The 22,642-nt window shown below is 40.3% G+C and overlaps 1 protein-coding gene across 5 annotated transcripts in view; it reads left to right on the top strand.

Moving 5' to 3' along the window:
- LOC118389061 (CSC1-like protein 2) overlaps positions 1–22,642 on the top strand; it is a 91,016-nt gene that overhangs the window by 17,255 nt on the left and 51,119 nt on the right. For 4 of the 5 annotated variants that reach the window (XM_035778783.2, XM_035778780.2, XM_052527364.1 and 1 more), the window contains exons 2-6: positions 6,434–6,677; positions 11,201–11,280; positions 15,412–15,450; positions 19,707–19,797; positions 20,882–20,919. In XM_035778783.2, the coding sequence (XP_035634676.1) occupies positions 6,504–6,677; positions 11,201–11,280; positions 15,412–15,450; positions 19,707–19,797; positions 20,882–20,919 (422 nt within the window). In that variant the 5' untranslated portion in view covers positions 6,434–6,503. The remainder of the gene's footprint in view (positions 1–6,433; positions 6,678–11,200; positions 11,281–15,411; positions 15,451–19,706; positions 19,798–20,881; positions 20,920–22,642) is intronic. The other variant, XM_035778782.2, reaches the window with a different exon arrangement.

Genomic DNA, 22,642 nt, shown 5'->3' with positions numbered 1-22,642 from the left:
AAACCCTTTTAATCTTATCCCTCAACAACATCAAGACCGATTGCACAGTTCATACGGATCCAACCTGTATTCGTTTATCGCCCAGTCAATCTAGGGCATGACTGTACAAGTGCTAGGAACTCTGAAACAGGTTACACTGTATTACTACTCAGACAATGTATGAATCAATAGCTCTGTTTATAACTCATGCGCCCTTTGTCCAGATCTTGCCCACATTCTGATGGTGACATCTTTAGACCGATTTCGACGATTAAAAGACACATTGTGATCAGATCTTCCTGACCACGTCCGGAGGTAGTCGGTCACACGGTGCCTGGATATCAATCAAGTGTAAACCGATCTAGATCAAACCATTTTAATCATCATTATACTGGTCTCTAAAATCTGACCAGTAGCACCATTCACTAATGGCATTAGTAATTATCTTTAAAATAAATATTATTTAGAAAATCTGTCAAATTATTTGCATACAGGGAGACACTAGCTGATCTGGTCACAAAGAGACACATTTCACCACAATACAATGTGTAGAGAGTGATTGGATCATATTGATTAGAAATCTAAACTCATGTTAGTGCAGGGTGTCAACAAAACTAATGACTGAAAAATATGGCTGAAGTAATGTGGTGACGTTCATCAGGGAAGCATAACATAGCAGGCACCAATGATTTGAACTATTTAAAAACATCAACACTATTGAGCTATTTTAGACCCCACTACACTGCTTGTTAAAGTATGCCTTTAGATAATAATGCATTGTCCATGTAAAAACTGATATCTTCGAGTATAAGTTTTTTTGTTTGTTCATGTCATAATTATTTTGTCTGTGGGATTAGATGTCAAACTTGAATCAAATGAAATTGTATTTGGCACATGCGCTGAATACAATGTGATTAGACTTAAAGGTGCTACACAGGATATATTTTAGATTTTTATCATTATAATTTCAGAAAATGTCCATAATATACAGTGCATTTGGAAAATATTCCGACCCCCTTGACTTTTTCCAGTTTTGTTCTTCCACCAATCGACACACACGACCACATAATGACAAAGCAAAAACAGGTTTTTAGAGTTTTAAAAAAAATGTATATAAAAAAAAAAAAAACTAATATTACATTTACATAAGTATTCAGACCCTTTACTGTGTAATTTGTTGAAGCACCTTTCGCAGTGATTACAGCGTCGTCTTCTTGGGTATGACTCTACAAGCTTGGCACACCTGTATTTGGGGAGTTTCTCCCATTCTTCTCTGAAGATGCTCTCAAGCTCTGTCAGGTTGCATGGGGAGCATCGCTGCAAGTCTATTTTAAGGTCTCTCCAGAGAGGCTAGCTCTGGTTTAAGTCCGAGCTCTGGCTGGGCCACTCAAGGACATTGCGAGACTTGTCCTGAATCCACTCCTGCTATGTCTTTGCTGTGTGCTTAGGGTCGTTGTCCTGATGGAAGGTGAACCTTTGCCCTAGTCGGAGGTCCTGAGCACACTAGAGCAGGTTTTCATGAAGGATCCCTCTGTTGTGCAGTTGAGATTGCGTCATCTGTGGATCAGTTTGGACGGTGTGCGAATTTGAGTGGGTCCAGGGTGTCTGGGATGATGGTGTTGATGTGTGTCATGACCAGCCTTTCAAAATACTTCATAATTACAGATGTGAGGTTACCTTGGAGTTCTTGGAAACAGGGACAAAGGTCGAGGACAATGGTTAGAGCACTTGTCAAACTCATTCCATGGAGGGCCAAGTGTCTGCAGGTTTTCACTCCTCCCTTGTACTTGATTGATCAATGAGGTCACTGATTGGTTAGGAACTGCTCTCACCAGGGGCGGCAGGGTAGCCTAGTGGTTAGAGCGTTGGACTAGTAACCGAAAGGCCGCAAATTCAAATCCCCAAGCTGACAAGGTACAAATCTGTCGTTCTGCCCCTGAACAGGCATTTAACCCACTGTTCCTAGGCCGTCATTGAAAATAAGAATTGGTTCTTAAGTGACTTGCCTAGTTAAATATAAGTAAAATAAATAAAGGTCTTAATTAATCTTTTCACATGTGAGTTCCAAATATCTCTAACTTTTGCCCCCATCGCAAGTTGTTTCATGCAAATGATGTCAGAATGCACTCACTGTTCCAAAATGTGATTTACGCAACAGAACAGTAAACACGCGCTGCCTCCTAATTATCTATAGGCTATGTTTCAACTTGCCAATGTCAAATTATTTTCTAACAACATTTTTGAAACAAGGTGTGTTCCACCTCCTCATTCGTTCACATAGAAGTAGCCCATTTCACTGTTGCGTACAATTTATATTTGAGGCTTAACTGAGCTGGACAAACATCCCTCTTCGAGGAGAGCCCTTCTCCCATTTTTCCCGCACATCAAGTATGCTGACATTTGCGCAGTCTTGCACGAACTGGCACATTTTCTGGCTGGCGCTCACGTTGTTTTCCTTACAAATAATAACTTTGGACATGTGTGCGTTCCTATTACTTTCTTTATATCATGTTTCTACTGTAGCATACATGTATGTATGGAGCATAATGTATTTACAGTTTTATTCACATGTTTTCAAGTTCTGGTGACAAATAATGCATTCTGATTATGGCATAGATTGCAATGGACGTGTGTGTGTGTGTGTGTGTGTGTGTGTGTGTGTGTGTGTGTAAAATACCCTTTTGAAGTTTAACGAACTAGACGTTCTAAATAACCATTCTAATCACACCGGTTTGAGCTTACGCTGCAGGGACCACTGTAGAATGATCTCACCTGTTTGTCACCTTGTCACCTTGTGAAAAGGTACATTGGACACATTGAATGGAAGTAATGAAAACCAGTATACTCTCAGCCCTCCATGGAATGAGTTTGACATCCACGATTAGAGGAAAGAGCAAACCTTCCTTTTTGGTTTACACATCCTATGAATTCACTCTTCATAATGGATGAAGCACATGTGTAATACATTCATAATGCCTTCATATGATAATGTTACCTTTTTCTCTGTGACAAGAGACAGTTGAGATCATTGAAGCCAGTACATGACATTTCCTTTGTCTGGCTCTTCTTGAAATGTCATTGCTCTTTGTGTTTGATTGATGGATGTCTTTGCCAGTGTCTGCTTACCATGTCTCTGTCACCTTCTGTTGGCATTGTTGGTCTCTGGGAGGATTTTTCTGTTATTGGCTGTTTGTTGACACTAGTTCACAAAGCAGGTGAAGACCCACACTGGGTTTGGACTAATATGAGGGGAAACACTGTTTCCCAACAGAAGATGAAAAGCTTTGGATGTAATTCCAGTGCTCCGTTACATCAGACAGACACTTGATAGAAGAAGCCGCTCCATAACTGTGCTATAAAAATATTTGTGGTCAAAAGATGGAAAAGGGTCTTAGAAAACATCTACCAGAAAGTCTAGAAATACATTAAAACATTAATATTGAAGTAATGACCCCGACCTAATATCAGCACTTATATTTCGTTTTGGAGAAGTTATTTGCCTTCTGCAAGTTTAACTACATTGGCCTGTGCCTTTTTATTTATTTATTTCACCTTCATTTAACCAGGTAGGCTAGTTGAGAACAAGTTCTCATTTGCAACTGCGACCTGGCCAAGATAAAGTGTAGCAATTCGACACATACAACAACACAGAGTTACACATGGAATAAACAAAACACAGTCAATAATACAGTAGAACAAAAGTCTATATACAATGAGTGCAAATGAGGTAAGTTAGGAAATAAATTGGCCATGGTGGCGAAGTAATTACAATATAGCAATTAAACACTGGAATGGTAGATTGGCAGAAGATTAATGTGCAGGTAGAGATACTGGGGTGCAAAGGAGCAAAATAAATACCAGTATGGGGATGAGGTAGGTAGATAGATGGGCTGTTTACAGATGGGCTATGTACAGGTGCAGTGATCTGTAAGCTTCTCTGACAGCTGGTGCTTAAAGCTAGTGAGGGAGATGCGAGTCTCCAGCTTCAGAGATTTTTGCAATTCGTTCCAGTCATGGGCAGCAGAGAACTGGAAGGAAAGACGACCAAAGGAGGAATTGGCTTTGGGGGTGACCAGTGAGATATACCTGCTGGAGCGCGTGCTACGAGTGGGTGCTGCTATGGTGACCAGTGAGCTGAGATAAGGCGGGGCTTTACCTAGCAGAGACTTGTAGATAACCTGTAGCCAGTGGATTTGGCGAGGAGTATGACGCGATGGCCAACCAACGAGAGCGTACAGGTTGCAATGGTGGGTAGTGTATGGGGCTTTGGTGACAAAATGGATGGCACTGTGATAGACTGCATCCAATTGGTTGAGTAGAGTGTTTGAGGCTATTTTATAGATGACATCCCCGAAGTCGAGGATCCGTAGGATGGTCAGTTTTACCTGGGTATGTTTGGCAGCATGAGTGAATGATGCTTTTATATACGAAGCTGATTTAAGTTTGGATTGGAGATGCTTAATGTGAGTCTGGAAGGAGAGTTTACAGTCTAACCAGACACCCAGGTATTTGTAGTTGTCCACGTATTCTAAGTCAGAGCCGTCCAGGGTAGTGATGCTGGACGGCGAGCAGGTGCGGGCAGTGATCGATTGAATAGCATGCATTTAGTTTTACTTGCGTTCAAGAGCAGTTGGAGGCCACAGAAGGAGAATTGTATGGCATTGCAGCTCGTCTGGAGGTTAGTTAACAGTGTCCAAGGAGGGGCCAGAAGTACACAGAATGGTGTCGTCTGCGTAGAGGTGGAGCAGAGAATCACCAGCAGCAAGAGCAACATCATTGATGTACACAGAAAAGGGAGTCGGCCCGAGAATTGAACCCTGTGGCACACCCATAGAGACTGTCAGAGGTCCGGACAGCAGTCCCTCTGGTATACCAGGCGAGGCAAGCATTTGAGAAACCAAGGCTGTCGAGTCTGCCAATAAGAATGTTGTGATTGACAGTCGAAAGCCTGGCCAGGTCGATGAATACGGCTGCACAGTAATGTCTCTTATCGATAGCGGTTATGATGACGTTTAGAACCTTGAGCGTGGCTGATGTGCACCCATGACTAGCTCTGAAACCAGATTGCATAGCAGAGAAGGTATGGTGGGATTCAAAATGGTCAGTAATCTGTTTGTTAACTTGGCTTTCGAAGACTTTAGAAAGGCTGGGTAGGATAGATATAGGTCTGTAGCAGTTCGGGTCTAGAGTGCCACCCCCTTTGAAGAGGGGGATGACCGCGGCAGCTTTCCAATCTTTGGGAATCTCAGACGATACGAAAGAGTTTGAACAGGCTAGTAATAGGGGTTGCGACAATTTCGGCAGATAATTTTAGAAAGAAAGGGTCCAGATTGTCTAGCCCGGCTGATTTGTAGGGGTCCAGATTTTGCAGCTCTTTCAGAACATCAGCTATCTGGATTTGGATAAAGGCCTTGTAATTCCATTACCAAAAACTCACATATCGTAAAGATATTTTTCGAATTTCTCTCCTTCATGAGGAGGAAGGATAATGAAGTAAAAGTAGACATCAGAAAGTACTTACACCCCGTGACCTTTTTCCCCCCACGTTTTGTTGTTACAGCCTGAATTTAAAATGTATTCCATTTTGTTTTTGTGAACCTGGCCAACACACACTACACTATAATGTCAAAGTGGAATTATGTTTTTAGACATTTTTACAAATGACATTTTTAAAGCTGAAATGTCTTGAGTCAATAAGTATTCAACCCTTTTGTTATGGCAAGCCTAAATCAGTTCAGGTGTAAAAATGTACTTAAGTTGCATGGATTCACTCTGTGTGCACTGTGTTTAACAAGATTTTTTAATGACTACCTCATCTCTGTACCACACCAGTGTTTCAAAATGATTGAAGCAACATCCCAAAAAATATATATCTGCAGAGGTGCACTTTGAAGATGCTAAGACTTTACATTTACTTTCCCTCTGCAAACAAAACAAGCAATTAATAGAAAAAACAGACTATTTTTGGGAATACGTGGTCACACCAAAAAACAGAGATTTTACTGTCATTCTGTTACCATACTTTACATATGCACTGTTCGAGTAAATGTGTTTTTGTACATTTTTCTGGGGAAATTGTTAAAAGTAGTCCTTGTGCATAAAGTTCTATGGTTTGTTTAACTTTGCAATCAATGTTTTTTTTGTTTTGGCATACTTGTAAAGTGAAAAATCTGAGTCTGTGTCATTCTGTTACTGTGAGGTGCCCCAACACTTATTCTGCTTTGTGAAATGGTCCTTAGCGGCACAACACTTGCTCTATTTATTGAATTGCCTTCACAACAAGTTCTAGTTTTAGAAACTGTAATTTACAAAGATCTGAGTTTTGAGATTTCTATATAAAGTGCACAATTCCCTAAGTGATGATGTTTAGGTGTTTTTCGTTGCCGTAAGTGGTTTATATGGATATCTGAAGTCGGTGGTTTCACCCTCCTTTTCCTCCTTCCTTCCACAATAGGTTTCCAGGAAGATGCGGCTGTGAGCTTGCTCACAGTGCTGATCCTGTGGGTCTTCACCTGATCGTGACCATGGGGATATGGCCGGGGGGTGTCCGGGCCTGCATTGCAGGCCAGGAGAACTGCTCTGCCAACAATGAGTCCAAAGACTACTGTTACTCAGCCCGTATCCGCAGCACCGTGCTTCAGGGCCTACCCTTTGGAGGGGTCCCCACAGTCCTTGCGCTGGACTTCATGTGCTTCCTGGTGAGTCTGCCTAGAGATCTCTTGCCTGTATTTCAAATAGATTCCTAGCTCCCATTCCAGTGCTGCAGGTTTTTCTCACTTCCCTGTAGTTAATTTATTGATTTGTCACTGATTCATTGGCCAGAGATTATATTTCCCTGGGATCCCAGGTTTGTGTACAGCAATACTTCTGACCTGAAGGTGCGGATTTGAGAAAAGGGGTCCTAGTGACTTTATGCTAACCTGCAATGATCACATAGGTATACAGTATCTATGTGTGTGTGTACAGTACCTTTGGAAAATATTCAGACCCCTTGACTTTTTCAACATTTTGTAACATTACAGCCTTATTATAAAATGGATTAAATAAAAAAAAAATCCTCAGCAATCATATAAGATACCCCATGATGACAAAGCGAAACAGAATGTTTTGCAATTATATAAAAATGAACATACTTATACTATTCAGACCCATTGCTATGAGACTCCAAATTGAGCTCGGGTGCCTCCTGTTTCCACTGACCATCCTTGATGTTTCTACAACTGTGGTAAATTAAATTGATTGGACATGATTTGGAAAGACACACACCGGTCTATATAACATCCCACAATTGATAGTGCATGTCAGAGCAAAAACCAAGCCTTGAGGTCGAAGGAATTGTCCGTAGAGCCCAGAGACAGGATTGTGTCGAGGTACAGATCTGAGGAAGGGTACCAAAAAATGTCTGCGGCATTGAAGTTCCCCAAGAACACATTGGCCTCCATCATTCTTAAATAGAATAAGTTTTGAACCACCAAGACTCTTCCAAGAGCTGGCTGCCCGGTCAAACTGAGCAATCGTGGGAGAAGGGCCTTGTTCAGGGAGGTGAATAAGAACCCGATGGTCACTCTGACATGGCTCTAAAGTTCCTCTGTGGAGATGGGAGAATCTTCCAGAAGGACAACCATCTCTGCATTACTCTACCAATGAAGCCTTTATGGTGGAGTGGCCAGACAGAAGCCACTCCTCAATAAAAGGCACCTGATAGCCCGCTTGTAGTTTGCCAAAAGGTACCTAAAGAATCTCAGACCATGAGAAGCAAGATTGAAATGCCAAGCAACACAACTGGAGGAAACCTGGCACCATCCCTACAGTGAAGTATAGTGGTGGCAGCATCATGCTGTGGGGATGTTTGTCAGCGGCAGGGACTGGGAGACTTGTCAGGATCAAGGCAAAGTACAGAGATCCTTGATGAAAACCTGCTCCAGGACCTCAGACTGGGGCAAAGGTTCACCTTTCAACAGGACAACGACCATAAGCACAGTCAAGACAATGCAGTAGTGGCTTCAGTATAAGTCTCTGAATGTCCTTGAGTGGCCCGGACTTGAACCCAATCCAATCTAACATCTCTTGAGAGACCTGCAAATAGCTGTCCAGCAGCTCTCCCCATCCAATCTGACAGAGCTTGAGAGGATCTTCAGAGAAGGGAGAAACTCCTTTAAATACAGGTGTGTCAAGCTTGTAGTGTCATACCCAAGAAGACTCTATGCTGTAATCACTGCCAAATGTGCTTCAACAAAGTACTGAGTAAAGCGTCTGAATAGTTATGTAAATGTAATATTTCAGTTTTGTTATTTTAAAAATAATAATTAGTAAACATTTCTTGAAACCAGTTTTTGCTTTGTCATTATTACATTTATTTATACATTTTTTAATTGACTGGAAGTTAACACTGCTTGAGGCACCTTTCCGTTTTGGAGACGGCAATATTAGACTTAACATGGTGGGTTAGCTAGTTAGCTTTGTGCCACAACAGATAGCAAATATCCTAACGTTATCTACATTAAAACATTTAGTATTTTGTCATTGTCCAACAACAATGCCCTTTCAATTCTTTCATTGAAAAGGGATGAATTCTGTATGGATGTATGACTATTAGATAGTCTAATAAGCTATGTTAAGTTTTTGGGAATACTAACGTCGGCTTCTGAGTGCTTATACTACACGAAAACACAGGTTCATTTTTTTCTCACCAAATAATGACCATATCTTTCAAACTCTGTACATGTTATGTAATAGTTTTGACACATGTAATTCATATTTAACGACTTCTCCCATTGTTTGCTTGTGTGTTAATGCGCAGGATTTTTTTTTGTTCGAAATGGCTCAGGTCAATTGGACAGGCCTACATAAGGTCAACAGGGCTAGGATATTCAAATCTGGACCAGTAAGTCCGTCATTACTGTTAATTTTCTTTTCTCCCTGGATGTTAATTGATGTCATTGATTGGTCTGACAAGGACCTTGTGTCCTTGTCATTTTAGGTCTGAATCAGTCCCCAATTTACAGGGGAGGAAGTGTATGGTTTGACAAATCTTATTGAGTTTTATTAAATTCCTTTAGGAACTTTACACCCACCCAACTATGGATTTCAAATTGGACAAGTCGGTCAGTGAGTTCAATGGTACAATTTTTCTTTTTGACCAGTCCTAATGGTTTGGCTGTAGTACTGGTGTGGAACAGGATGCTCCTGTTCAGGATTAATTGACGGTAACATCCATAGTGCTTTGTGACCATGGGGACAATGGATTGACCTACATAGTGGCTGACTGTCTGGCAGTGGTGTTATTCAAATGAAGCTGTATTGTCATTGGGGCTCACCATCTCCTGTTGTCTTTTAAAGTATGCTACATTCACATGGCCACATGCTCATCTCCTCATGTATTGTAAAATGTTACTGGGCAGCCAAGGCCACAAAGTGATGGGTTATGGCTGTGCCTTGGTAAGCATTATCAGTAACTATATATGTGTCCAGAATGCGTTTTCACCCAAAATGACAGGGTCTGGTGACGAAATTAGTGTTCTGAAGACATTTCGTAATGTGTGCCCTCAAAGATCCCTGTCTCTTTGATGCTCATAAAGCAGCATATAGCAGGTCCCCCTCCCAAAACAGGTTTCTGTCATTTCCTGGTTAAATAAAGGTTCAATAAAACATACTAACAACATGGACATGATATCATAACACAATGAACAGATGAAAAGGCTTGTTTAGTCAATTTATTTCATATTATTACTCACGTCTTTGTCAGCGTAAGGAAAATGTGAAATATATATGCAAAATTCAATCATGTTTGGAATCTGAACTGAGTGACGTGAGTGTTGGCCTTTTTATACTTAATTACCCTTTAGAATTAAGCACCAATGTTGCTCCTTTCTATTGTTATCCTCTAATCATACTACATCTACCTCCTATAATATGAAGTGGGGTCTGAAATGATTGACACCCTTGATAAAGATGAGCAATAATGACTGTATAAAATACGTAATTCAAATACTAAATTATATTTTATACTGATACAATTTCTCAGAGAAAGATTTTGTTTAACAATTAAAAAAACTTCTCATAGGTAGGGGTCAAAATTGACATCCCTAAATATTCTTATAAGTCGAAGTCCAAAAGGCTCCCCTAAGCTATAAGACTGCTGAACAATGAATCAAATGGCCACCCAGACTATTTACCCTGCTGCTACTTGCTGTTTATCACATATACATAGTCATTTTACCCATACCTACATGTACAAAATAACTTAACTAACCTGTAACCCCACACATTGACCCGGTACCCCATGTATATAGCCTCATTTTTATTTGACAATTTTTACTTGAGTTTATTTAGTAAATCTTTTCTTAACTCGTTCTTGAGTTGCATTGTTGGTTAAGGGCTTGTAAGTAAGCATTTCACAGTAAGGTCTACACCTATTGTATTCAGGGCATGTGACAAATAAAATTTCGATTTGATTATAAGTAAAGTGGCCAAGTTTTGTTTTGATTGTGTTTCAGATTTTGTGCTCAATAGAAATGAATGGTAAATGTATTTTCATTTGAGTCACTTTTATTGTGAATAGAATGTGTTTCTAAACACCTCTACATGAATGTGAGTGAGAAATTTAGAGGGTCAAAGATCATACCCCCCAAGACATGCTTAACCTACCCTGGTTTTGGTAATGGTGAGAGGTTAGCATTTTTGAGGGGTATGATCTTTGACCTTCTAAATGTCTCACTCACATTCATGTAGAAGTGTTTAGAAACTCATGATTCTATTCTTATTTGCAATGTCTCCAAAATGACCACAATAGATCATTTACCATTTAATTTCTATTGGGCACAAAATAATCTAAAATGGAGCCAAAACGAACCGTGAAGGCATCTAATACGTTTTGTAGTGTCAAGCTTGATGTAGTCATTGCATACTAGGAATATGGGACCAAATACTAATCTTTTGACTACTTTATTAATAAGAATCTTTTGGTGTGTCAATTTTGACCCCTACTTTTTTTCTTCTCTATCTTTCCAATTTTTTGGAGCGTACAATATAGCTTCATATTTGTTCATTTCCCCCCGTCATTATTGTTCATCTTTATCAAGGGTGTCAATAATTTCGGAGCCCACTAAAGTGCTTACTGGTCCTACAATTTTTTTTATTTTTAGAACTGTTCTTTGGGGCTCACCCAAAAAACACCAATGAAGAGGAAATCATATCACATTACTTTCCTCTGTGCTTTCAGGTGCTTCTCTTTGTCTTCTCAGTACTGCGGAAAGTGGCCTGGGATTATGGACGCCTGGCATTGGTGACAGATGCTGACAGGTAGGCCTAACAAATGACTGAGGTGTTACATTGTACGCACATGCACACGCACACACGTATACTGCCCTGATGTAGTCCTACTGGTCATTAGCCCTTGTCTGTTGAATTGTGAGAATGACTTGCCTGTTATGACTGTGTGCCTTAAGTAACCCCATCACCATTCCTTCCTACCTCTTCCTTCAGGATTATTGGTTTGCAAGTCATTCAGGGAGACAATGACTCACTGTCACTTACATACTACTCATTTCTGGAGCTGTATATGAACAACGACTGTCTGGGCTGCAGGGTTTGCTCACACAGCAGAGCAACAAAATAGGGAATATTTTCACCAGTTTATTATCGTAACCCATTGGGATACTTATTAATCAATTATGATTAATCTATGGTTTGGGTATGTTGGTAATAAATATGGAAATAATTTCGAACTAGTTAGCATACTTACTCTATTTTACTGTTGAATCAAATCCATCACCTTGAATGTACATGATCTGGTGCAGTGTATTAAGAAGAGAAATAACACGTTTTGAACTCCTTGAGTACTGAATCAGTCATTCACTGAGAACTGGGTCTTGTCATGGTCGCTCTGCTCATATCGACCTCATTATTTATCCTCCAGGCATTTCCCCATGCAGACACATGCACATACATACTTTGGACATGGTCAAAAGACAAAAGGAAAGGGTTAGCTTTCTGCCTCCATCTTATTTTTATAGAGTTAACTATCTGACATTAAAAGTTGACGTCATATTATACATCAGTGATCATGAATTCATGAATTTCGTCAACCAATTTGTTCCATAAAACAAGCGTATACTTAGGAGACTTGTCCAGGTAATCCAGTGTATACTTGCACTCTGTAATGACGATGTAGGCAAACTTTCTGGCAGTTGTCCTTTTGGGCTTATGTCCTACTGGGGGAGTATTGAGAGAGTTGGCCTTGCCCAACCAGACACAGGCTTATGCAAGATTTTCAAAACTGCCACAGCAAATTAGTTTTGAAAAATATTCGGTAGCACTTTTATAGTAACTCCACATAATAAAGCATTTATAATGTATTCGTTAATAGTTTATTAATCATTACTCCCACATTTGTAAATGTTAGTAACCTAGTTATTCACGCATTTATAAACAACTTTTTAAAGTAGGTCTATTTGCTTGGCCTCATCTAAAGTGTGGGCTATTTATACTTTATAAATAATTCATAAATGTTTTGAATATACATTGTAATTTCACAAAAAGATGCACATGTCATAGTAGACATTCCAGCAGTACCTGATGCTCCATAAGGTCTCAAAATGACCCAAGAACATATTAATGGTTAAATAATAAGCACACGGTACAGAGGATGTTTAAGAAAATATATTGAACATTTTATTCCAAAGCTGTTTAATATTGTAATGTGTCAATTCATACACACTCTTTGCTGAGTGAAATACAATTTTTGGTCTGAAAATGCTAACATAAGCGTTTTGTTTCTACGAAAACCAAATTGTAGTTTGAGGTCACTCCTTAGAGCAGTCTAATCTCGTGTAATTTGGTCAACTACGGGATTACATTTTTTGTTTAAAAAAAAAAGATATATATTTGAATTATATTTGGACAGGAAGTAAATTCTGAGACCAAGGTCACTATTCCAGACGAGCCTTGCAGAGTTCTGGTCCATAAGTGAGTCCCAGTTTGGAAGTCTCCACCCTTGCAAAATTTGCAATGGGACACGCACCTGAATGCACTCATGACTGCTTTCTATGAGCACCAAAATTACAATCTGTTTCTCTGAATTGCCCTGTGAAAGCCTAACACTTAAGATTATATTTGTGGTCCTTCTGTGGCTCAGTTGGTAGAGCATGGCGCTTGTAACGCCAGGGTAGTGGGTTCGATTCCCGGGACCACCCATACGTAGAATGTATGCACACATGACTGTAAGTCGCTTTGGATAAAAGCGTCAGCTAAATGGCATATATATATATATATATATATATATATATATATATATATATATTTTAGAACTTATCTTGTCGTAAATAACAGTAATTGGTGTGGTGGGGGATGCAGAGTTATGTTCCAAACCAAACAACTACCAGTGTCCCTGCCCTAGTTCCTCAAGGGCACAGCTAGGAGAACAAACAAAAAGAACACCTTATAGTTGAACTCTTCTTTGAGTCATAAAACTGCATTGAAATTACTTAGGAACTATACACACTTTGGAGGGGTTTTTGGTCACTTGGAGACACATATTAGTCCTCTCATTCAAACCCTTGTAAATTTTTTGTAATGTTTCACCTACCCCACCTTTTCCAAAAATATTATTGTGTTACTGACTGTATCCAGAGTATTTTCAGATTTTGTTCCAACAAATACAGTGAAAAGTACAGTAAATGTAAACTGGACATACAATCAACACTAACAGGTGAACTGCTGTGTCCTCAATTTTGACCTAATAATTTTTCCAATGTATCCAAACTGTTCCCTTTCAATTGCTTATACATATACTTTTCATATTTCTTCTGTAAGAAACATTTGAATTAAGCCTGATCCAAGTAGGTCAATTCCCACGTGTGTAAAGGGTTAAGTAACCTGTCTTTTTGTAATCATACAAAATGTAACATATCACACTATTTTGAGTCTCAGCTTTACATTTACTCTGTCTAGTCTTTGATGCCAGGCTGTTTTTCATTATAATTATTTTTTACACTAATAGAGTAAATATCCAACTCTAATAGTTGATTACTCTTTTTAGTGTCATTTTAGTGTACTCTTGCAATTTTCCACTTATCTGTGTTTTGAATTAACAGTCAACTCCACCAGTTTACATTTTCTCTATCAGTTTACTACTTCTGAAGTGTAAGGGTGATGCCTTATTTGCATATCTTAATGTGTCACGTTATGGTAACTAGCAAAGTAATATCCAATCCCTGTTGGTATCCAACTCAAGGGAAGATATCACGACTTGCATTCAGAAAGCCTGTCGGAGCAGAAAGTAAAACACAAAGGATTATAAACAATTAATGTACATGCAAAAAGACAGATATTAAAATAAATTATTTAAAAAACATCTACCTGCAACGGAACATGCTGGGAAATATGAGGCCCCTCCATAGATTTAACTCCCTGTCTCTGTTTACTCTTAATTGAGTAAAAAGTACTCCGTCCCAACTAACTCCAGAGACCGTATCACGCTGAGGGTTAAAATAACTCAAGTGGAGTCAATTTAACCCTAACAATTTTAACACAGTGATTTCAACTCTCCTTGATTTACTGTGTACCAATCCTGGATGGCCCCTTTTAAGTACAATAATAGTTGAAGACTTATTTGGTTACTTTAAAGTAACCTGGGTCTGCTCATAGATATGATGTATGAGATTTCTAAGTGCTTCATGTCCTTTGAAATAGTTCTGTCCTCCCATTCATTTAAAGGACAGAGAGAGGGGCAAACCGTTTCCTGCTATAGTCCCACAGCTGACTGAACAATCTCTTTTGCACCACATACTTCCTGTTTTCTTGTCTGTCCCGCTCCCTCTCCCTTCTCACTCCCTACACACACACACACACACACACACACACACACACACACACACACACACACACACACACTAGTGCTGAGTGATTTCATGTTTTTTGAGGATGATTTGGTTACGGTTCGGTTTTTGGAAAAATAGTCATGGTCTTCAATATTGGTAAGATTTTTGTTTTTCTTCTGTAACTACACATAATAAAACAATTGGCTAATAAAAGCCCCATGAGTAAACCGGGCCCACATTTTTGTTAATTGGTCAGCACTAACAGACAGACACACGCGCACACACACAGTTGTTTTCTTGCTTTCAGGGGCTCTTTCAGAGCTGTGATGAGGCGGGGGTCACCAGTGTGGGAGTTGTATGTCCGTGTGTGTGGTGAGGGGATTGTGGGGTGACATTTGATCAGGGCCCATGTGATGTGATGGATCACCCCTCAACCTCACCCCGCCTATGGCTCTCATAATCCTGTCCTGCTCCTATACATTGTGTAACATCTAATTTGTTGACACTTTAGGATTTCTATCCAGGACTAACCTTAATGAAGTAAATGTGTACTCCTTTTCATGCCGATTATGCTCATTTTTCCTGTTTTTTTTTTGTTTGTTTCACTGTGAAGATCGAAGAAGCGTTTCAACGGATTGGAGGAGCGGGAATAGTATGTTTTTAAACACGTTTTGATTATCTCCTGGTTTTCCAATGTCGTCTTCTCTCTTCCCTGGTTGCTTTACTGTCCTAACTGTACTTGTCCTGCTCACTGGTGGACTAACACTCTCTTTTTTTCCTTTCAGGTGTGTGTGTGTGTGTGTGTGTGTGTGTGTGTGTGTGTGTGTGTGTGCAGTCCAATTCCATAATGTACTGCAATCAACTCCAATTGGGGTGTCCTGCGGGTTGGTGTGTGTGAGAGGTTTATGTGTATCTATCTTATTAACAAGCAAGATGGTTTGGTGTGAGGGCTCCGTCACTGCTTTTTGCTGTGGATTTATTGGGTGTCGACTCTGACTTTGGTTAACCCACCATAAGTGCCTTGTGTGTCATTAACCATACTGTTGACTTCCACCAGTGTATCTGCCATGGCCTCTGATGCTTTTGACTGTCACCTAACATATGAATCTTTTGACATGCATGCTTCCTTTTTACATATTTGAATATAACATAGTCGGAGAAGAGAAAAGGGTAACTATGATACACTGAGAGCAAATAATACAAGGTAAACGGTGAATCAGGGTGGATGTGAACTTCCCTAGGCCCTCTTGCTGTGGCGTCTTTGTGAATCCTTGTGACATTAGCTGTGATGATAGCACCTCCCGAGTGGACCCTTTGTTAGACGATAAGAAGCCAAGTTCTCAACAGGCTGGGTTCTCAGTCAAAAAATGACCCCTTCCCCTCTGTCCATTCAGGGCCATGAAGGGGTCAATAAAGGCAGAGGAAATGAGTGTTTTCAGATTGGAATCCAGCTAGAAAGTGGAATGTGGTCTTCTGTCCTGACGGATAAATGCCCCCATTTCTGTACATGTCGTCATTGGACTAAGTTTATTGTTGGACCGTGGTAGATCTTCTGTTGTAGGATGTAAGAGTGGGAGATTACAATACACACCCAGTGCTGCATCTAAAACAACCTATTTGTAGACTTTGGGCCCTATTCAAAATCGCTAACTGTCTTTCCGGAATAGGTCAAAAACCAATCCTACCCTGCAAGAAATTATGGAGTAATACTGTTGTTGTTGAGGCCAGGCACCACACTGATGGTGTCGCCCCCCTTAATCTCAATCACCTAGGCTGTAGAGCCCCACTCTGGAGGTGTCATAATACCCTTAAAACCTAGTAGTCAAACAGGGAAATGGTTCCAATCATTAAAAAAAAAAAAAAAAAAAATCCCACTAGGGATTTTAGAAACACTTAATACAAGGGAAGTGTTTCATGTAGGCTTACCCTGGCGTGAAGTTTTGATAACCATGTAAATCTCTCTCGGTCAATGTAATTTTATCAATATATTCGGCTCCATTTACTCTCGGATTCATCAAAGTAGACATCATGCAAAACTACAAATCCCTGCAAGGTCCTGCACATCATCTCTAGCTGACACCTTTACTAAAAAGTATTGTGTCAATTTAAAACTTGCACAAGACAGTTCACAGAACTGTCAGTTTTAAAGAAATGTAGCAAATTTATTCATTACTACATTTAGCTAATGTTAGATGGTTAATCCAGAGATGACCTTTGCCTTGATTCGGCAGTAATCAGTAATTTTTTTTGGGGGGGGGGGCAAATATATTGATCAAAGTCACCTTGTCCCTAGAGAGATTTACATGGTTATTCAAACTTCACGCCAGGGTAAGCCTACACGAAACACAGCCTTTATTTGAAGCGTCTCTAAATCCCCTATGGGAAAGATCTATGGTGGAATAATTATTGGAACCATTTCCCTGTTTGACCTCCTAGGTTTTATGGGTATTATAACTCATACTGTGGTACTCTAATTAAATATGCAAATATTTGCATATCCTATAAATCCCATTTTTCTGGAAACTGTCATTGTCAGTCATTAGGGGCGGCAGGTAGCCTAGTGGTTAGAGCGTTGGACTAGTAACCAGAAGGTTGCAAGATCGAATCCCCGAGCTGACAAGGTAAAAAATCTGTTGTTCTACTCCTGAACAAGGCAGTTAGGCCGTCATTGAAAATAAGAATTTGTTCTTAACTGACTTGCCTAGCTAAATAAAGGTAAAACAAACACAAAACATTTGCCCGTAGTGCCTGGCCTTGAGTTGCAGTTTTTTGTTTTAACATGTTGTTTGAGTACATAACCCAAAACAGGCTTTCTTATAGCATAAAAAAAACAATTGTTCATGATGAGAAGACAGTTAATAGTTTGAATTGAATACGGCCCTTGGCGTTTAAAGCATAAGACAATGCATGTCCATTGCTCAGTGGAGCTCTAATCACAAAATGAGATTATGCATATCAAAGATGGTACACTACATGACCAAAGTATGTGGACACCTGCTTGTCGAACATCTCATTCCAAAATCATGGGTATTAATATGGAGTTGGTCTCCCCCTTTGCTGCTATAACAGCCTCCACTCTTCCTGGAAGGTTTTCCACTAGATGTTGGAACATTGCTGCGGGATCTTGCTTCCATTCAGCCACAAGCATTTAGTGAGGTTGGACTGATGTTGGGCGGACCATTACTCCTCCTTCACCAAACTTTACAGTTGGCACTATGCATTGAGGCAGGTAGCGTTCGCCTGGCATCCGCCAAACCCAGATTTGTCCGTCGGATTGCTAGATGGTGACGCGTGCTTAATCACTCGTGAGAACGTGTTTCCACTGCTCTGGAGTCCAATGGTGGTGACCTTTACACCACTCCATCCGACGCTTGGCATTGCACATGGTGATCTTAGGCTTGTGTGCGGCTGGTCGGCCATGGAAACCCATTTCATGAAGCTCCCGACGAACAATTATTGTGTTGACGTTGCTTCCAGAGGCAGTTTGGAACTTGGTAGTGGTTGTTGCAACCGAGGCTACGCTCTTCAGCACTCTGCTGTCCCGTTTTGTGAGCTTGTGTGGCCTACCGCTTCACGGCTGAGCCGTTGTTGCTCCTAGACATTTCCACAATATTTACAGTTGACCGGGGGGCAGCTCTAGCAGGGAAGAAATTTGACGAATTGACTTGTTGGAAAGGTGTCATCTTATGACGGTGCCACGTTGAAAGTCACTGAGCTCTTCAGTAAGGCCATTCTGCTGCCAAAATTTGGCTGGAGATTGCATGGCTATGTGCTCAATGTTATACACCTGTCAGCAATGGGTGTGGCTGAAATAGTCAAATCCACTAATGTGAAGGTGAGTCCACATACTTTTGTATATATAGTGTATTTCCTCAGGCATGTTAGGCAGCACAATGCAATGGTGGCCAACATAGATCGTTCAAAGCCTTTCTCTAGTCTAAAAATTATACTGCTAGCACACAACCATTATTTGGCTTGAGGGTACCCTCAATGATGCCTACCTTAATATCTGAATGCTTGGCATACTTGGGGCACCCTCAGCCAGAGTTGTGTTGGTCTGTTGCACACTGTGTATGTCTCTTGTCCTATAGAGTGAGGGGTAACCCTTTACTTGATACCTCCCTGACAAGGCAGATGCCATAAATCGTCATTACACTGTTGGCTGATTCTACCAGACTTTACAGTCATGACACAAACCATAATCTAGACATCTATCCAGCCCCACGAGTTTGATGTTTGTGTAGTTACAAATGTTGAACTCATGGAGCAGGACATCCTATTATGTCATTCACATAGCAGCCTTGTTGATGTTGACCTTGGTGTGGGGAGTTCAAGTGAAATGTTGTGTGATTTTGTTAGTGCATAGTATCTACAGTAAAAAGTCAAATGTAGGATTATCTCATGTGACAATGACTAAATGAACTGTTTTCTGATTGACGCCTCTGTGCGTACCAAGTCAGCAATGCTTGATTGGCCAGTAATTCCGCTGAGGGATGATGGGATCTTGAATGTGTCATGTTAGACCCTCCGAGAGATGGAGAGTTTATCAAACTGACTATAAAATATACACAGAATGGCATGGTTCTACAGACATTGTTGAGTAACTGTTATGGTTTCATTAATAAATTGACATTTTTGATGATAGATATGCAGCAGTGAAACATAATGTGGGTTGGGGTCAAATTCTATTTAAATGTTGTAAATTCAGGTAAACTGACATTCCAATTTTCTGTTTACTTTCTGAATTGATGGAATTAAAATGGAATCGACCCCATTAGCTTTTCCTCTATCCTCAATTCCATTCTGTTTCAAACCACAAATTAACAAACTAAACCACAGTTGCAGGACCTGGTCCTGCCTTGTTCTCCGTGCCTCCATCAAAGCCTGACACTTGTCCTCTGTTTCCAGTGTTGCCTCAGCTCTGCATTCTGAAACGCCAGACCGCTATGAACGTCTCACTTCAGTCTCCAGCTCTGTCGACTTCGATCAACGGGATAACGTGAGAAATCCCTCCCTACTCCCTCCCTCCGAATGTCTCCCCACCACTGAGGTTGTCTCCTACTGGTCACACGTGCATCTCTTTAATCGACTCCATTGGCTTTGCCTCCCATCCCTGTTAAATAATGCAAGATAAGTAGAGGACTGTAAAGCCGCTGGCTGCCAGCCTTGGATGTGGGTGGAGTCAGGTCCGTCAGACACAGAGTTTCACTTGGTGACTCCTGATGGAGACTTCCCACCCCTTATCGATTCAGTACATAGATGTTTTATCATAAGGGAGACTTATCTCTCTTGACTCTTCCAAGTAATGCAACACAATATTGTATATGATGATAGTTTGAATTAATATCCTTAAGATGAAATGCCCCAGTGCGTGGAACAGACACTCATACACATTTTCAAACTTGTGACTTTTACAGAAATATAAGCTAAACCAGTCAGTTATCCACCCACCAATGTCCCTCAATAACATTCTATGGAACTCCATACGATATCCCAAAGTCATGTGTAGCACTGTAATCACCCTAGTAGGTCAATTCAGTCCCCGTTATCTCTTTCTACCTCCTAGCCTTTTAATCCCAGCTGGTAGGCTAAGGCTCTGCCTCCACTCTCCCTGTCTGTTCACTAAAACTCACATCACGATTGGGCCACTGCTATAGCTGTCCTGATCACGTTGGCTTTACCCCAGACAGTCCCCTGTTTATTGCCCTCTCTGGTCATACAGTACTTGGACCCCAATTAAATAAATTGCAGATAAAGGAACACCGTAGTTTAATTCTAAATGTTTACACTGTGTTTTGAGTTTAGATTTCACATCAACATCCAATGACTATGAGAATAGCATGTTGCTATGTTGGATTTAACACCTCTGATAAATAAAAAACAGTGCTGGTTTGTTCTGTATCTGCAGTTGATTGAATTGGGGACTAAAACCGAAAACACTTAATAATGCATCACCACTGTCAAATTATTTGATTGTGTGGAATTTCATTTTTATTTTATTTTTAAATCTCCATGTATTGAAAATGTTTTCAACTGCATTTTTTTCAAATGTCTGATTGTCATGGTGCATGTCTACATTGCAGGGCTTCTGTTCCTGGTTAACTGCCATCTTCAGAATAAAGTAAGTGAGTGTGTTATCAACGTATCAATACTTGATTGATTAATTCTCAGCTACAATCTTTCTTATCTATGAAATGTATCCAGAATGTTCACCGGTCTGTTTTTAGACCGGGACATAGCACCATCTATGCTGCATCCCAAATACAATATCAGCATGTCCAGTGGCTAGTTAGTGCAACTTCTTTAGGCAATTTTACAGCTATCAATTTAGGAGTCTCCAATCTCACCATGTTCAACCTGTGGATAATGCGCCTCAGGGTGGGGTTTGACATTTGAAGAGATGGTAAACGTTGCCCGCGCTACGGCATTGGGCCGCGCGGTGCATTCTGTGTGAAGGCGTACTCTCCTGCAAAGTGTGAATGGGAGTCTGTTGGGCGCTAGCTCAAAACCCAACATTAACACGAATTTTGTCAAAAAGAAGTACAACATTACAAATATTTTCCGAGATGTGTGATAATTAACTTGCTATCTGTAATATCGTATAGCTTTGGAATCGTTACATTGCCTACTTTCGAGGAAAATAGGCACATTCCTCGACATGTATACTGACTTTGAGAAGGGATTGCGTGACGATTAGTTTAGCAACCGCGTGACGCAGATGACAATGTGAATGCGATTAGTCGACAGTCTGCTGGGTGGGGTTTATACGTTCCATTATTCATTTGATTACTATCTCCTTTCTATAATATCTCTGTAGAAATATCACAAAAAATATAATCAATGGCTCATTCGAGAGAAGACATCCTCCTGAGTTTTGACATCGGCCAGTATTGAAATTTGACCTGTACGATAGATGTTTTTGCAATCCTAAATGTCATATTCCTGTTAACTTCCAGTGTAGTGAGAGCGACTTAATCAGTTCTACGTCATACCGGCCGGATTTCTGTCTGCTTGAACCCCAATAACTCGGCTGTGTGAACCTTTCCTTTAAAAACTACTTGACAGATCTAACATAATATGTATATATTGATAATGTTAAGTTTCCTTAATATAACAAAAGGTGTTCTGCAAGGGCTGATTCTGGGTGCAGTACTTTTTGCCATCAACATGAACAATATTGTTTTTTTCTGTGAATAATTGTAAATTGCGCCTGTATGCGGATAATACTGTTGTGTATTTTATTCCCCTCCACCGTGAACAAGGCTCTGTCTGACCTACAGACTGCTTTCATTCTTACGAAAAACACTAATTGCCCTGAAATGTGTATTAAATACTGGAAAAACGAGGTATATGTTTTCTAGAGCGCTCAACAATGACTCTAAAGAGCTGTACCTTGAATGGTGCCAAACTTGATCATATCTCTGCTTACAAATATCTGGCATTTGGATAACTGAGAAGTTGAGAATAAAACTAGGCTCTATAGCAACAGGTTACGCCTCTTGCTTAATTGCAGGAAGCAGATCTTTCAGTCGCCGTTCCTACCAGTCCTAGACTATGGCGACACCTTCTACATTGTTGCAGCTGCCACTTCATTAAAGCTGTTAGATGCAGTGCACTTTGCTTTATTACAGGCAACAGGTTTTGCACTCATCACTGCATTCCCTATCTGAATGGCCCTCTGACTTTGCGTAGGTCAAAACATTGCATTCTGTTTATTTTAAAGCCTGTTTGCTAAAACACCTGTATTACCTAACATTGTAACTAGCCTATTGAAGTATGAGATGCCATATCCTGTTGCAGGGATGGCTAAATCTTGAAATTCCTTCTGTCACTACAGATTTAGT

Source organism: Oncorhynchus keta, chromosome 10 (genome assembly GCF_023373465.1).
Source record: "Oncorhynchus keta strain PuntledgeMale-10-30-2019 chromosome 10, Oket_V2, whole genome shotgun sequence".
NCBI classification, from domain to species: Eukaryota; Metazoa; Chordata; class Actinopteri; order Salmoniformes; family Salmonidae; genus Oncorhynchus; species Oncorhynchus keta.
This window is presented reverse-complemented; position numbering and strand designations above follow the sequence as displayed.